This window comes from Seriola lalandi, unplaced genomic scaffold (assembly GCF_002814215.2).
Source record: "Seriola lalandi dorsalis isolate HSWRI2012SDOR001 ecotype SW California unplaced genomic scaffold, Sedor1 jcf7180002054682, whole genome shotgun sequence".
Classification (NCBI taxonomy): Eukaryota; Metazoa; Chordata; class Actinopteri; order Carangiformes; family Carangidae; genus Seriola; species Seriola lalandi.
The window spans coordinates 2,958,736-2,975,716 of NW_019525235.1; the positions used below are offsets into that span (position 1 = coordinate 2,958,736).

The 16,981-nt window shown below is 40.1% G+C and overlaps 1 protein-coding gene across 1 annotated transcript; it reads right to left on the minus strand.

Moving 5' to 3' along the window:
• Nucleotides 1-1,331: 1,331 nt before the first annotated feature.
• Nucleotides 1,332-14,480, minus strand: rgma (repulsive guidance molecule BMP co-receptor a). Its single transcript, XM_023422528.2, has 4 exons — nucleotides 13,838-14,480; nucleotides 9,069-9,184; nucleotides 6,446-6,963; nucleotides 1,332-4,392 (listed from the first exon to the last, which is right to left on the minus strand). The coding sequence occupies exons 1-4, from the start codon at nucleotides 13,849-13,851 to the stop codon at nucleotides 3,688-3,690; spliced, it is 1,353 nt and encodes a 450-aa protein (XP_023278296.1). The 5' UTR covers nucleotides 13,852-14,480; the 3' UTR covers nucleotides 1,332-3,687.
• Nucleotides 14,481-16,981: the final 2,501 nt, after the last annotated feature.

The following is a 16,981-nucleotide window of genomic DNA, read 5'->3' on the forward strand; positions in this document are numbered from 1 at the left end:
CATCCTTTACAGCCTGAAAAAATTTATCATACGACAGATTCAGTATGAATACAGTCAAATTTCGACATGTTAATGTGAATCGCCCTGATGTTCACATTAACCACATCTATATTAATTATTCTAAAAAGTTCAATAATTATATTAGCTATGAAATACAAGAATGCTGCTGAGCTTGAAGGACAATAACAACACATACACTCACCCAGCACTTTATTAGGAACACCTGCACTTGTTTGTGCACTTATCTAATCAGCCAATCATGTGGCAGCAGTGCTGTGCATAAAATCCTGCAGACACAGGTCAGGAGCATCAGTTTGTGTTCACATCAAACATGAGTAGAGAAAAAAATGTGATTTCAGTGACTTTTGACTGGTATGATTGTTGGTGCCAGACAGGCTGGTTTGAGTATTTCTGAACCTGCTGATCTCCTGGGATTTTCACACACAACAGTCTCTGGAGCTTATTCAGCCAGAAACACCTTGTCGCTGAGAGATTGGAGGCGAATGGCCAGACTGGTGACAGATGACAGAAAGGCTATGGCAAGTCAGATAAACCACTCTTTACAACTGTGGTGAGTAGAAAATCTTATTAAAATGCACAACACAATGAACCTCGACACTTACTGCACCTTTGCCACAAGTGCATTACTGAAAGTGGACGGCGTAATGAAGGAGGATTACTCAGGACAACATTAAGCCAGCAGCAAAAAAAAAAAGTTAAATCTTGGACACAGCTGAGTGTTCAACAGGACAGTGACCCTAGCACACATCAAAAGTGGACTTGGGATGTCCGAATCATGCTAAAATTAAGCCTCAACTCCATATGTATGAGGATTGACCTGAAAAAAGATGAGTCCATGCAAAAAAATCATGATGTTAAATTGTGCCAGACGCTTGTTGATGGCTCCAAAAAGCAGCTGGTTAAAATGAAAAAGGACATACAACCAAATTCTAGCTGTGCAGTTTGTATATTCTTAACCCATTACATTTTATTTTCAGAAGAATCAATAATTTTTGTTAAAGACACTACATTTCTGAGTGGTTTTGTAAAATAGTGCATTTTTTGACATCATTCTTTGACATGAAAAAAGTGCATATAAACGTTTAATCTTGAACTTAAAAGTGAATGTCAACTTCTTTATACAAAGCTCTCAAGTCTTATTTTTTACTATGAAGGTTTTGCCTCTTGTGTTTTAACATCTGCTCACGTTCATGTCACCATCTCTACAGAAGGGGGCAGTCAAACACCAGTCAACACAAATTATGACAACACATGGTGATTTTTCAAAAAAAGGCTCACACTAACAGCAAATGAGACAGGAGGGCACCTCATTAACAAGACATTTTGTTTTATTCAATAAATAATTTACATTATAAACAGCTGGCGTGTGGCACCACATTTGCTTTACATACAAACACAATTTGATCTTTCTGGCATTTCCCATTCAGCTATGTTTTTTTTTTTTTTGTTAATTCTTTTTAACCATTACAAGCCTGACACAGAATTTCAAACAAAATAAGAGCTAAATGAAAGAGAAAACATAAAGTGCTTTAAACTCAAAAACATGAACACCCCCAGAACACTCTCTGCAATCCCTACATTCTAGATAAGGCGGGCTGCATTCAGGGTGTTTTACTTCATCTGCGACCAAGTCAGCAAAAACAACCACAAAGTGAGTGTGTATGCTGTTTTTGAATATTCTGTTCTGTGGTGTTCATGTTTTTGCAAAAAATCCCTTTTCAAATAAAAAAAATAAAAAAAAAGGTTCACATTCACCAAAGCATCTGATGTACAAAAACTGGAGTGATAAATTCAAAACACAACTGGTAATATACAAATTTAAACTCACAAAACATATGTACAATCTCACATTACACATGTAGAACCATATACTGTAAAACTCACAATACAAATTACATCTATTAACACAAGATTCAACATTACAATCATTTGTTTGTGTGATTTTTTTTTTTCTTTTTCCTTTTTTTGTTGCTGTCAAACTACACCAATACATATTCCAAATAGCAGTAGTAAGGCCTGCCAAATACTTCAGTGTAAAGGATAAATGACCGTCAAACTGTGCCCGAGTAGCAACAGTATCTACAGGGATGACTTACACATTAGCAGATACTGTAACTGAGAGCCAAAGTTCAAATGGAAACCTCTCGTAGTGAGGAGTGTTATCATGAAACCCAAGAAAAGCAAAAAAGTGAGACTGCAAAAACAGAAACAAATGCTGCTTTTACAGTGTGTGTTACTGTAATTTTTCTGCGTACCGCAAATTCACCCACAAACACAAGTTATATACAATTAACCCCCCCTTCCCCCCTAATGTGAACTGTTTAAGACTCAAAGATGAAAATTCAGTTGTTGAGGAAAAGTTGGCACAAGGGCTTGTTCTTTGGCAACAACTTAAGCCATGAAATCACGTCTACAGACATATGCTTATCATTTACTCAATAAGCCACAGTCAGGTCAGCACACTGGTAGTCTATAAAATGCTAAACTGACTAGAGAGGCGACGTCCTTACAGCTATAGCACTAACAGTATCTGTACCACTGTTACTTTAAATAGAGAGTTTAAGTCACAGAACGCTCTCAAAGAGGTGTCATAGTTTTGATTAGTTGATATACATTGTGTAAACGCTGCGAGTGCCCTTAACTAAGTTTGTTCTTTTGCTTTTTCTTATTAGCTACATTCACATTACAGACTTAAAATACAAACACTGTCTGATCAACACGTCAGCTCAAACAATGGAAGGAAAAGCTGTACGACACTGGGAATGATGTACGGATGAAAAGAGATTATTTTTATGAGTTCCCTTTTGGGATTTGCTACTTGGCTGATAGAGTCCATTTAAACAGACTGTGGAGGGCCTCGTCTTCCCTATTTCTGAAATTTTGGGTGCAACAAAAAGACATGGGACGGATTTATCCCACTGGAGTTTTGTCATCTCATTTCTGGGAACTCCTGCACCCACAAACACACAAAACTAACCACAGACGCTGAATTCTGCACACATATTGTACTAATACACTCGCACACACACACATACGCACATATAACCTAACAATATGACCCATTAATCTCCACAGCAGACAACTGGAGACGCTGCTCTGACATCCTTTTGGCTGAGTGCTTCCTCCATAAGGCTCAGGCTTTTCCAAAGCTGGAAACTAATCAAACATAGAGCTGCTTCTGGCCTTAGGTTAACAAAAGCCCCTGTCAGGTCCTCTCGCTTCGCCACATGAGCCACAGAGAGCTTCACTGGCTTGGCACCAATGAGGGGATCAGGGGAGGGAGGATCAGCAAACTCCTCTTTCTGCAAAAGATCATCTTGTCCAGCTTCTCAGAGGCATGCAGCCTTGGTGAGAATGTGGGATTTAATCCCAGGTGGATATCCTGAGCTCTGGGGTAGGTGGGCTCTCTCACCGCTGCTCTCTTCAAAGACCGGTCATATGAAGCAGCTAAATACATGTGATGATAGGTGGACTCTCCTTGTCATTAGACCGAAGTCAAGACATGACAATACAACTAAAAGGAGACTTAGGGCTGGGATGACTCTACTGGCAAGCCCCAGGTCTCCTCACAGAACCAGAGCAGAAGAGAGGAGGCGGTGTGCGACACAGCGATGGTACTCTAACACTCACTGACAGATACACCATGAGGATATTGTTGTAGAGGGACTATAGATGAACAGTGCAACACTCAGTCCACAACAAGACAGCGAGGAGGTTGATGAGGAAGAGAGAAAGTAAATCTTTGCCCCTCTGTGCTGCATTACTCATAAAAGCATCCTTTTCAAAGATGTGGTATCTATTGCTGTTTGAGTGGAGCATTTTTACATCCTCAAAGGCGTAGTAGGCTGCCATGGTGAAGTTAATGTCTCCAGAGGAGAGGAGATCAAACACGCATGACTGAAAATACAGATCCTCCACTGGGAGTCGCTCCTTGCACTTGGCCTTTGCAGACTGGTAGGTAAAGCCATGCGTCCCCGTACTGCTCCTGGTCCTGCCTGCGCTTTGGGCCTCCGCTGCTCGAGCCCTGAAGTTCCTGAAGTCGATGCGCTGGTTGGCAGGACAGCCGTGAAGACACAAGTACAAGTCCTGGTTGTCACCTTCCTCCACAGAGTTTACAACTTCCTCTGGCATCCTCACAGCAAAGGTCAGGTAGCGGCCAACCTGCCGGACCACTATGGTTGTTCCAATGTACCTGGCCTGAATCTCCACATGCTGCCCAGGAACCTTCTCCACCACGCGCAGGGTGTTCGCTCCGTGCCTATCTCCTCCGTTCTTGGAGCCATCTGCAAATGCAGCTGGCAGTTCATCCGTCTCTGCGTGGTACATCTTCTGGTCCACACATTCTTGGAAATTCTTAAAGATGATTGTCAGCTGCAGGATGAAAGACACAAGAAGAAATGTCATTAACATTTTTGCAAACGTCTCACAATCATCTCTGTCTGATTTACGGCTTCTCAGAAAGGCACATATGCATTTTTCTGCTGACACATGGAACCCTAAGAAACTGCAGTAAATGTTCATCAGATTTAAAAAGGAAATAGCTTATACTTTTGCATTAAGAACAAGTTTGTGCAATATGTGCCATCTACCCCACTTAAGTGTCACATTTCAGCGTTGGCTCAACATGGGGGAGGCCAAGGTAAACGCCCTCAAAAAACATGACTCTCGGCCATGTAAAATCAGGCCTCAGTTTGCAGACACAAAGACGATCCATTCATAGCGCTGAAAAACCTGCCTGTGAACCCCAGAACTATGCTCCAGGGAGTGGCGACGGGCCAGGACGGAGTGATATACTCTGCAGCTAATTAAGTGAGACTGGTCAGGACTCTGCAAGCTTGGTTTCATCGGGACACCAATGAGCCATTGTCAGAGCAGCGATACCAGGACAGCCTACCCACTCTGATGTCTGCTTGCTTAGGACAGAGGACAGGGGGAGTCCACAGAATACTCTCTTAGCTTGACAATTCATCTGTTGCACCAGTTCTGTCTCAATTCCCTTTACCCTCAGCTAACATTTCCCAACTACATCAACTTATGTTTTTTACCTGGTTAATTTCTTGAGCTTTTAATGAAAACAAACAAAAGGAAAAATGCCTCCATTATTCCTCCCATCAGAATGAAGATTGAAATAACCAGACAGTTTTATTTGCTGCAGCGAGAGCAATGTACCAACACAGAGCTCTGCAAATGCAGATCCTTTACCAGAGGGTCCTTGTTTGCACAGGTGGCATTGGCTGCTGCCTTGTTTTCCCTTTGTCCAGAATCAAGATCTTAAAAAGGCTCTCTCATTTGCTTCCAAGAACAGCACTGTAAAAAATGCCATTACTTTAATAGCTAAAAAAACACGAACGCTTAATAGCGCATCATTACGAAACCTTGATTACAGAAAATTACACTTTTTACAAATGTGATTACGGACAAAGTCCTCTTATACCTCGGTCTAAATAGTTCAGTTACAATAGTCTGCAAAGTGACTGAGGTGCACAATCATTGCTGTCAATTTTGCCAAAACTGGACCAGCTCTAAGTGAATTTGCCAACTACAAATACTCCTACTTCTTTGTTTTTGACATTAAGTTCTTATGAAAGCCTTTTTAGGGAGCGGCAGTCAAACTAACCAATATACCATTAAACTACACAACAATAATGAGGTATGCACTGTTGATAAAGCTATGAAAGAAAATCTCATGTTATGAAGAAAATAAATATCTACAGTTCTGTGTAGACACAATGTTTTACCTTGCTCAGTATGGATATACTCTAAGTAGGCCAAACATCAGCCTGAGCAGTCCGCAGTGAAAAGTGAAAATGGAGCCTGAAGTTAACATTTGACGCAGCACTGCTGTTATAACACTAACATATCATTTATAAAGCTTATCAAGATCTTAACAATTGTGCTGGGCTGGGCTTCTTCATCCGTCATTATGGAACTCATCCAAACACTAACCAGAGTCCACAGTCTGACAGAAAACCAGCCCCACAGCAGTTCTCACTGTCTGACCACATGAAAGGAGAGACTCACACATACAAAAATATGCACAGCTTGATATTCTACTGTAGCACTGACATTTAAGGACCTAAAATTAACAGTAAAGGTTGTGATAATTTAAATCACTGACAAATAATGTAAAAATCAGTACAGCTACAGCTTCATTTGTCTGTTATTTTGTAAAGGTTTAGCCTTGAAAATGTCAGGAAATGTTGAAAAATTGTTTCTCAGTTTCACAGAGAACAAGTCTGCTTCTTTTTGCTTTTTTTTTTTTTTTTGAAAAACAACTAGTTGATTAATGGAGACAATAATCAGCTGATAGCCCAAGTTGTCTCACGATACAGTTAATCGATTTATAATTTCTGACACAAATGTACACAAACACACTACAACAACACACAAACATGAATGCAGGATGAACACAAAAGATCCCCACCTTGCTTGTGGCGGTGGCCAAAGACCCCGGCACCACAGGAGTGTTGGTCACCTGAACAGATAGGTATTTGTTGTGGATGAGCGGCCAGGCTCCTTCCACCTTACACGTCTGGAAGTCATCTCCAAAGGTTCGAAGGTGCGGGTCTCCAAAGAAGCCACAGTGGGTGTAGTTGGGTGGCGATGTGTTGCGTGGAAGGCTGCGCTCATAGTGGCACACTTCCGGGCCATCGGAGCGTTCCTGACTGCCGGGCAGGAGTGGAGGGGGTGGAGGAGGAAGTGAGGTCCGGGCACGTGGTTGGGATGTGGGCCCCTCCTTGGAGCAGTTATGTTGGCTCATTAGATCCTCTATGCCATGCTGGGCGGAGTGGTACGCCAAGTCGCCCCTGCAGGTACGTGCGGTCCGGCGTACGCAGCTGTTGTACGCTCGCAGCGCCGTGCAAAACTCCTCCTCCGGTCCTGAGTTCGAGGTGGAGGCCCAAAATTCCGAGTTACACTTGAGGATCTTGCACTGCAGACTCACTGTCAGGGAGGAACAAGATAACATATGAACAAAAAAACCAAACCAGAGGCTGCCATTATACCTACAAGTCCACAGATGAAGCTATAAATACACTTTGGTTGTTATTGATGATGGATGATGAATAATAAAGAACTAACTGATCATGAACTAACTAATCAATTAACTGACCAACTAATCAATATTCTATCTAATCATGTATGCCGATTAATGTCTAAGGCCCACACAGCCAATGTTGTTTCTCTTAAAGGCCGCAGTACCAAATATCATCTTACCTTTCTTGCACATTACACGTTATATTATGATATAAAGAAAACGGCAATTGTTATCTTTTGCTGCATACTTTGTTTCGTCTATTATCTAGTTGGCAATTGGTTAAAATTTATAAAAATTTTTTTTTTTTTTTAAAACTCTCCAATGCTGGTAAAAAAAGGAAGAGAAATGCTGCTGCTGTGTGTTGTTTAAGCGCCACGAACATTTTCAAATAACATATTTTTAAACAAATCTATACATTTTACCCCATGTAACGATGTCTTTTAGTAGTAAGTAAGCAGGTCTCAACCTCTCCTCGGGTCAACCTGGATATAAGGTAACCTCTCTGTTTATTGTAGAGAAGTGTACTTCCTTTTCACACACAGTGTCTTTTGGATTGTGTACAAGTAAAAACACCATTTGGGATCCTAATCTCCACCTTTAGTGATAATAAATGCTGCTTGACTGTAGATTGTTGTCTCCAGCTTTAATGCCACATCCGGCTAACTCTTTACACAAATGTTCTTCAAATATTTCTCAGGATGCCCTGTTGCAACACCATGTTTGACTAGTATTACCTTCAGCTAATAGACCATTTATTTGAATGGGCTGTGAGAAGTTTCTCCAAGTGTGTCTAGGGGGGGAGAGGCCATATCAACACTTTGAAGTCACACTTTAAACAATATCCTTCCTCAAAGCTTCACCGCAGCACTCACCAACCCCCACACTGCCTCTCCATTTACCACCCATTTGATAGATGGCAATAAACTAATCTCGATCTCGACTATCAGTGCATTATCACCTTGTTGTTTGACGGTAAGTGACTTAAGAGGGAAACTGATAAGGGTTTGGCAAACGTGCAAGGTGAGTGAATGGAGTGTCTCCACTGCAAAAAGTGACCCACTGCAATCATGTTATTGTCAAGTTACAAGCTTATTAAGTCAATTTAAACACAACAATGTGGGTTCCTACTATAGTGCCACAGCAGTGCTGCATCGTAATGGGAATATTCTTGGGTTTTTTTCACGAACGCTTTTGAAAAACCTTCTCAAAAACAGCAGTTATGGTAAGTTTATAAAACATTTCAACAGGCACATTCATAACCACCACAATCTCTACGAATACACGTTTCTTTACGTTTCACTGGCAATAATTAAAACACCTAAAAATGCAATTCCTCGCTTGAGCAAACTACAGGATGGAACAAAACGGTTACTTTCAAGAAGCTAACGTGAAATACTGAGGCATGCCCCATCCCCCAAACAAAACAAGGTTTGGGAGCTGCAGCAGCTCCAAGAAGAGCTCTGTGTGCTTTACTTTTCTCTAATAAAATTAGATAAAAATAAAAAAACGCTGCCTAAATCTACTGAAATTAGTCACATTTTGCGCTGTAATGCCAAGCTTGTTCACTTTCAAGTCTGTTGTCATATTTTCCAAACCTCCAACCTTTTCCACACGTCTGCACGTAAGCACATTGCCCTAAAGCTCTGTAATCTAATACATTTTATTTTTTGCATTTGAGATTCCAACAGATTACAATGGCAAATTCTAAATATCTACATACATATATAGCAATTTGAGGAGTTTAGCGAACACGTTCTCATTTTTAGATATATTAAGTAACTCTAGTTCAGTTATAATATCACTTAAATATTTGGGCTAATAAATAGTGATGGGACCGGACCTGGCAACCTCGCTGCCCAACGTGAATAAGTAGCTAACTAGTTGTTAGTTGAAGCTTCTGGAGAGACGTTGCGATTTACAAAGTTCAGCCTGTAGTGTGTGAACCTTGTCCATGTAAAAGATACCAGTTGGTGATTTGATTTTAACCTGAAGAGTGAAAGCGGTTTCTTACCGGAGGGGAAGAGTGAGAGAAACACAACGAGGACTCTGCACACTTCAAGCGCCGAGGGTCTTCCTCTTTTCCCCATAACCATCCATCCAGCTCGGGGTCGCACTTCACTCCTCTCCCTGGTCAAACCGCATTAAAGAAGGACAGAGGAGAAGAGTTAGAGCCGCCAAGTCCTGGTTGAGAAAACTCAAAAAAGTCCATAAAGAAGTCTGCCCCGTCCTTTCATCACTACCAGGTAAGAAGCTGTTGTTTTTTTTTTTTTTTGCCCTCTTCGGTATGAGAGTTAAGTCAACGGCTATAGCCGAGTTAGCTAGCTAACACTCAGTGCGGGACAAACGGCTGAAAGCAGCCAGGCAACCTATCTTCCTTTTAGGGAGTGTCGAGAAGGTGCAGCCTCTGTGGGCCAGCGGACACACTGAACCAATCACGGCTGCTTGTTCTGCCCTTAAACCCCCCTCTCCACGTTTCAAGTTACATCTCAATGTGCAGACTTGTTCGACGACGACCGAGTCTTCACGACCCACAAAGTGTTGGTGCACAGCGCCATTTAAGAAAGGTTTGATTTGCTGCAAAGATGACAACAATAATCTCACTGTGGAGGGACAACCTGAAAAGCAAACGTGTCTTCCCTCCACTGAGCATGTGTGAGGGGGATTAATACAGAGGAAAGAGGAGGAAAACAACCAACATTAATAACAAACATCGCTTTTATTCTTAGAGAGCTGTCAATTAACAACTGTTCTTCTTCATAGCATGTTTAAATCTACATTGACATATTAACATGAATCTAAAATGGTGGTTTCAAGCCTTGTAAACCTCCCCAATCCCACAGATCTACTGCTGGGTCAAACTTGTACTATGCTGCCAAACATTGTTCAAATTAACACAACTTTATTTTATATTTTATAATGTAGGTTCCAAAGTTTACAAAGATACCATATATCTCAGGCTGAATGTTGGATAAGTGCTTATAAAATGATCATCAAGAATATTTCTATTTGATCAAATGGTGCAGCAATAAAAACTAGAGTATTGGGTTTGAATACTTCACCCAGCGTAAACAGCCTCAAGAAAGAGTGGAACAAGCTGATACTATAGTCTGTATTTAATGAAGGTTGCTGCAAGTAGTGATTACTATCATTATCAATGAATCTGCCAATTATTTTCTCAATTTTGTCTGTAAGATGTCAGAAGAGAGTGAAATATGCCTCTCACAGTTTTCCAGAGTCCATGGTGATGTGTTCAAATTGCCTGTATTATCCAACAGTCCAAAACCCAGAGATAATCAGTTTACTGTCATACATAGGAAAAGCATCAAATTCCTGTTTAACATGGTGAAATAAGCAAAGAGTTGACATTTATGCTTGACAAGTGATTGAAATGATTAATCGATTGTCATAATAGTTGTGAATTAATTTTCTGTTGAATGATAAATTGAATATTGAATAATAGTTTCAGCTCCATGTATGATACTGTCAGATATGCTGTCTGTTAGGTGAGGAGAAAAATAAAAGGAGGGAACTGGATCTTAAAGGAATTTAACTTCCAAAAAACACAGCCTGTCAAATCAAACTGAATATCTCATTGGGGAAGTAAAGAACGGCCATTTATTCATATATGCTTTGTAAGGATGATTTTAAAGGAAGACTGATCGAATCTTAGTGTCCTAGTAATACTTTTGACACCTGCATTTCAGACAGAAACAGGGCCATAGCAATTCCAGAAATACTGGCAGTTATGTTTCCATATTCCCCCAGCTCAACCCCACCTCCCCAAAAATGTTTGACTAGACACCACACAAAAACTTGCATTATACGGTATTTATTCATTGAAGTTTTCACATATATTTCCTGTAAATGTTTTCTCACCTCATGATGATCTATAGCTTTTTTTTTTTTGAAAACCCACCTAATTTAAAGATATTAAGTCTAAAAAATATCAGAATAAGCATTTAATTATGTGTAGTATGCCTGTAATTATATGTTGTAAACTCATCCTCAGGTGTTAAATGAGCAACATTGTCAGACATATTATAAAATATGTTATTCCGCTGTAGTTTAAACCACCCAACACTACATGAAGTAACAAGAGCCAAAACCAAAGTATAAGCTGACAGGTTAACACATCAACGACGCGAAAAGGAGGTGCTCTCATGTTTGATTCAAATGAACGTTTTCCTGATAATACTTGTTTACCTGAGTTAAATTAAGAAAGTACGCATGTACATGTGATGAGAGTGGCTTTTGCATGTTGCCTTAAATGATTTGAATACATTTCCATCACTACTCAGAAAAGCAGGCGGTGATCCCCTCCTCTAAAAGGCATAATACCCCCTCTTTTGAATGCCTTTCAGTTGTACAAATGGCACATTACTGGCTTCTTTTACTGCCATTTAAACCAAAATACTGCCAGACAGAAGGCTGCATACTCAGGTTGAGGCTGGCTGTACAGTATTTTTCCATAGAGCGGTGAATGTCTTTGTGATTGCTGTCCCTCTCATGGATGATGGATACGTTCGTGTACAATGAGGTCTGAGCCTACGCATGTTTTCAACAAGGGTGGCCCAGTGCAGACTGATTTCCAGCTCCAATATACCAGGCAGTCATATATGAACTGAAGGACTGCAGCTGAAAGGTATAAGCTGCTCTGTGATATATAATGTGTGGAACATTTTTGGCTTTTAGCGGCGACAGTGTGGACATAGAAGCAAAGTCAGGAATTAAAATGTCGTCAAAACACTTTAAAGGCTTTGATGTAGATATTCCTTAAGTGTGACTGATTCAAGTGTTAGCTGACTGTTGGTAGAAAAACCCTCAGAATCAATGTCTCTGTATGTCAGGTCTGAAAAAAAGATGGTACATGTAGCTCGGAGACCAAATGTATTCACCTGTTGCAGTGACTTAGCAGACAAAGGTACAAGATGTTAATATGTACGTGTTTTTACACGGCTTGCCCCCATTCAGACAGTTTGTCGACTAAATGGTTGTTAAATATTTGGTGGGCTAAGAAGGTATTCAGTCTATTAGTAATTTTTATGTCATGTTTGTGAGGAATACGCTAATGATTATTTGACAATAAATTATATTAACATCTCTAGTATTGTAATAGTCACAATTAAGCTTTGGTCTTTAATAAGCACTAGATATTTAGACATAGGCTACTTTGAAGATACTAATTATTTGACAGATTTTTCACATATATCAGTTGATAATGAATTATTATCTTACAGGTCCACCGACCATTTCTTCAGCCTGGACAGCCCTTTTTATTCATTATTCTCCTCAGAAATATTGAATTATTCTAAATAGTGTTTACATGATTAGTTGATCAATAGTCTAACAATGCAAAACTATTCAGCAGCTATTTTAATAAACAATTAAATGAGTTCAGTCATTTATCAAGCAAAAATGCCAAACATTGCCTGCTTCCAGCTTCTCCAAGTATTCATTGTTTGTCTCAGTTCTACATCAGTGCAAACTGAATGTCTTTGGGTTTGGGCTGTTTGTTGGACAAAAAGGGGCAATGGCATCTTGAGCTGTGATGAATTGTAATGGACAGTTTTGTTTGCTATTTTAATACATTCTGTAGACTTAAGTAATCAGTGAAAAATAATCATTGCCTGTAGCTGTAGGGCTACAATGTTTCCATTTTGACTATAATTTCAATGCAGACTAGGCTGTAGGACCAGGCCTTATACCACCTATATATTTTGGCTTATTGGATGACAGTCTAGTATTAGTGTTTGACAAATTGTTTGATTGCTTTTTTGACTTTTACCTGTAGGATGTCACATGGCCCTGTAAGATACTGAAATTACAAACCATTTATAAATGAGAAAATATTAGTTTATAGAGACATAAGGCAGACCATGTGTTCCACATGCTCTAACAGGTAAAGGTGACATATAATAATAGAACAATAAAACATGTCCATAAATCCAGTAGGTATAATCCATTCACGGTTCATGGTGTGCTGCTTTAAATCTCTGCTATCACCTGTCAAACCTGTTGTTAAAGGGGTTACAACGGACACGATTTTGACATTTTGATGTGATATAATATAAATAATTTACTGGTAAAGTGTTACATCTCTTTTGCGCAGCGTTAAACTGTATGCACTAGCCTACATTTCTCTCTGTGGATCTGTCCTGAATCATCCTCTTTTCCAACAGATGGCGCTTGTTATGGGCTCTGATATGAAACCTCAAATCATGACACAAACTCACATGGCATGATGAGGACAACCAAACCTGTCATTAAATTTGAGCTTCGTGGACAGCTCGGTTATTGCTCTAATTACAGCTGTCATGCAATTAGAATTTAAAAGGTGAAAATCTGCAGCCAACGGGCAGATTTGTCCTGTTGCGCTGTTCTGAAGAAGAAGATCATCCTTTATTTCCAGTCAGATAAAAGTAGCCTCAGCCGTGTTTGTGGGAATAAATGCAGACTAATCAATGCTGACAATGTGATAGGCTAAATAAAACAGCGCTGCGTGGCTAATATTTAACAGGCAAGAATCAAGTGAACGCAGTTTTTTATAATCAATTGCATTTATAAATTCAGTTTTCTACCAGTTTCTTGTGTGGCAACCAGCAAATAGATCAAGTTCTAAGCAGAAATCCACCTCTTCTCATGGTTGACAAATATACATTTTCTTATAGTTTGGCAACCCAGCAAGCAAAGCAAAAACTGACAAAAGCTCCGTGTAAAATAAACGCAGATAACAGTGGTTAAAATTCAAAATAAGTCTCTAAAAAAATAAGAAAAACCAACCTTGGCGACTGCATGGGCTCTCCGCGACTCTGGAGTCCTGCAGGAACCCGGAGGACAGCGAACAGGAGCGAGAGGAAGCAGACTCCTAAAAAAAATAAATAAAAAATCTCCCACTTGAAAAAAAAATACGTCCCGTGTGTCACAGTAATCCGAAATCAAACGCACTCAGTGTTTTTCTGAGTGTGAAATCCGCCAATCTGTACATGATGTCCACCGATCAGCTTCCCCCAAGTCTGCTCTGCAGTGAAATCAAAGTGCTGCTTCTTTTTTTTTTTTTTTTAGTTGGGATTCATTTAAACAGCCACTTCTCGCACCCGGTTGACTCAGATCTTTTCAGCCATTGCTTCTAACTCATTTGACTATCAGTCGATCGGAAAGCAGACATTATGATAGATTAAGTCCAGTAATTGCCCTCATCCGCGCTCTGAATCCAAATTGTTAGTTATGGTCGACGTCGGGGAGGAAAAAAGCCCTGAGGGCAAAGCTGCTGCTGCTGCTGCTGCTGCTGCCTATACGGCCCGATCCGCTGTCTGGATGTTGTGAAATGGCTAGTTAGAAAGTGTGAGAGAGACAATGATCGGCTCTGCATGACGCCGCTGGGAGCCCCAAGTCTCAGCTGTGAACCCCCTTCATTTCTACCAGTTTTTCTCTCAGAGGGAACAGGAGTCTGAGTAGGTGTAGCAGCACTGAAAAACAAGCCAAGATTGATTATTACACTGTAATTTCTTTTTTATAACAGCAAGTGAAACTAAACCTTTGCTTCCCCAGCAATGCTTTAACTTGAATCAAATGTCATTTTCTTTAATGGTAGTGAGGATCTGTATCTTATTTTATTGCCTTATTTCAGGATACTGACTTTTGTTTCTGCACATTTGACAACAGAATTAAGATTAACCTGCTGCGCCCTATATGCACATTGCTTTACTAATTTCTGACATTGATTGCCAACTGATAGCCCCGTTGTCAGAGCTACACCTTCACCAGATAACCTTTAGCAGTCCCTCATCTTTGCAAATCACAGGTTGGAGAAAGACAAATCCATAATAATCAGGATTTAATGGAGGATCAGATGGACAAACACTTTGCAGCGGGGGGAGGGGGGGCGGGGTAGGCTCAAAGCCAGAGTGGGCTGCATGGAAGCTGCACCTGTGTTTTAGGATCAGACTGCATGCAGGAAAATACCACCACCCTCTTCCTCTCCAGCTTTTCAAGCCTGCACTCCACAACATAACTGGTTCTCTCTGCTCCAGTTTCCCGCTGATCTGGAAAATCCAACACACCAGGGAAGGCAGAGACTTACACTATCTGACTGAAGCAGCCCGGTTTAGTGTTCTTACTGTCTGACAGGCCTACAGAAATGCAGAGCTGATAGTGAAAACCTGTCATAGTGAGCCTGTGATTTCACCTTCTATTAACACTGCTGCGGTAGATGTTATTTTCATGCAGCCACCAGACAGAGCTGTCACATTACATCATCCCTTTGTGCATCCAGCAAGAAACTGACCCCTGTAATCCACTCGTTTACTATCACAGCTCTGACCTGCCCTCTCCAGATGGCCACTGAGAGGCAGCATATTTTACATTGATGTAACAGAAGAACATGAAAGAGTGACACCCCAGTGTGAAAAGAATGGTTTTAGAGGTGCCGGGTGCAGACCCCATCTCAAACACAGCTGGTGTAGATGCTGCCTTGCTGAGGTATTACGGCGAGTTAACACAACCGATTTGCTTTACATATCACAGGATTGATAAAATGCTTAGATTTTTTTTTGTGTGTGTGTGGGTCTGTTGCTGTTCAGTTTCTTCTTCATTTTACAGAACAAATCAGTGATAGTCAGCCATGTAACTATTACAGCAACAAATGAAAGAAGCATTCAGTAATGGCAGCCCTCGGGGTGCTCTGTGATTTCCTTTAGTAGCCTGTTATTTAGTCCATGATAAGAATCTGTGAAGCTCAGGCTGCTTCAGCAAATAAAACCAAAAGTATACACAGACAGAGAAAAAAAAGAATACAAGAAAGAATATATATCCAGAGAAACTGATTGATTTACTCAAATCTCCGTGTGACACAGACTTATAGTAAACTGCTGCAAGATTTTTGCAACATGAGAGTCATTCAAATGATTTCTTCATATTATCACATGCTGTACTTCCCCTCTATTGGATCAAAAGTTCACTTGTCTTGTAGTTAGAGCAGCATCATGATTAAGTTTCAATACCTGCTTGTTTATATTCTCAGTCAAAGCTTTGTTTTCCAGCTGAGATAAATTCAGGTTGTGTGCAAACAAAACTATGATTACAACTTAAGATGTTTTTTTTTTTCTCCTCTGGACACACATTCATAAAGATTCTTAATCCTTAAGTTGTTCTCAGCTACTGACCACATGACGGAAGTGGACCATATTATGAAAGAGATGTGATGGGAAACGAGTCAGCGATTGCAGTGTTTCTGAGTCAGAGACAGATTAGTAAACATCATATGATGTTGCTGACCTTCCAGTTGCTTTTTGAACTCTTGCAGCATAACAATTAGCTTGTCACAGCGCGTTGTGCCTCTTATTTCTGAGGTGTCACACCATGTTGTGTTTGGATGCCTTCAAAAAGATTTGTTAATTTTTCTACCAACTGCACTCTGTGTTGTCCTCATTTTTAAGCAAAAATATGAAACATTTCCTTTTCGATCTTTTGTGAGAATTTGCTGCTTTTCTTCACTTTACGTTCTAGACTTTTGTTTGGACAAAACCGGACCAGATATTTTTCAATATTTCCTGATAGTTATATCAAGCAGTGACTGGATTAATCGAGAAAAATTATTGTTAATTGCAGTGCTAATCTGTAATAGTAACAGGTGATTACATTTGAAATGAAAGGAACCATGTGTTTAATTGGTTTTCCTCAAAGGTGTCCGTAGTTAATTACCTTTTAAAGGGATATATCAGATTTGTAAGAAACCTGGTCTGTCTGTTTTGATTTTAGAGATGGATATAATGAATATAGATTAATAAGGCTTATGGCAGTATATGGCAATATACACATGCTTTTGTAATTGTTCCACACTATAACTTATGTACTGCTCTGAGTGTGATTCATTAGATACATGGTTTTGCTTTGTTGAGTTGAAACAGGATGGCATTGACTACCAAC

What these genes read in the sequence shown, in the direction of transcription:
- rgma (XM_023422528.2), bottom strand. An exon ending in TCTCTCACTCTTCCCCTCCG is followed by an intron (nt 6,964 to 9,068) that starts GTAAGAAACCGC and finishes CCTCCCTGACAG; the next exon opens with TGAGTCTGCAGTGCAAGATC. An exon ending in TGGCCACCGCCACAAGCAAG is followed by an intron (nt 4,393 to 6,445) that starts GTGGGGATCTTT and finishes TTCATCCTGCAG; the next exon opens with CTGACAATCATCTTTAAGAA.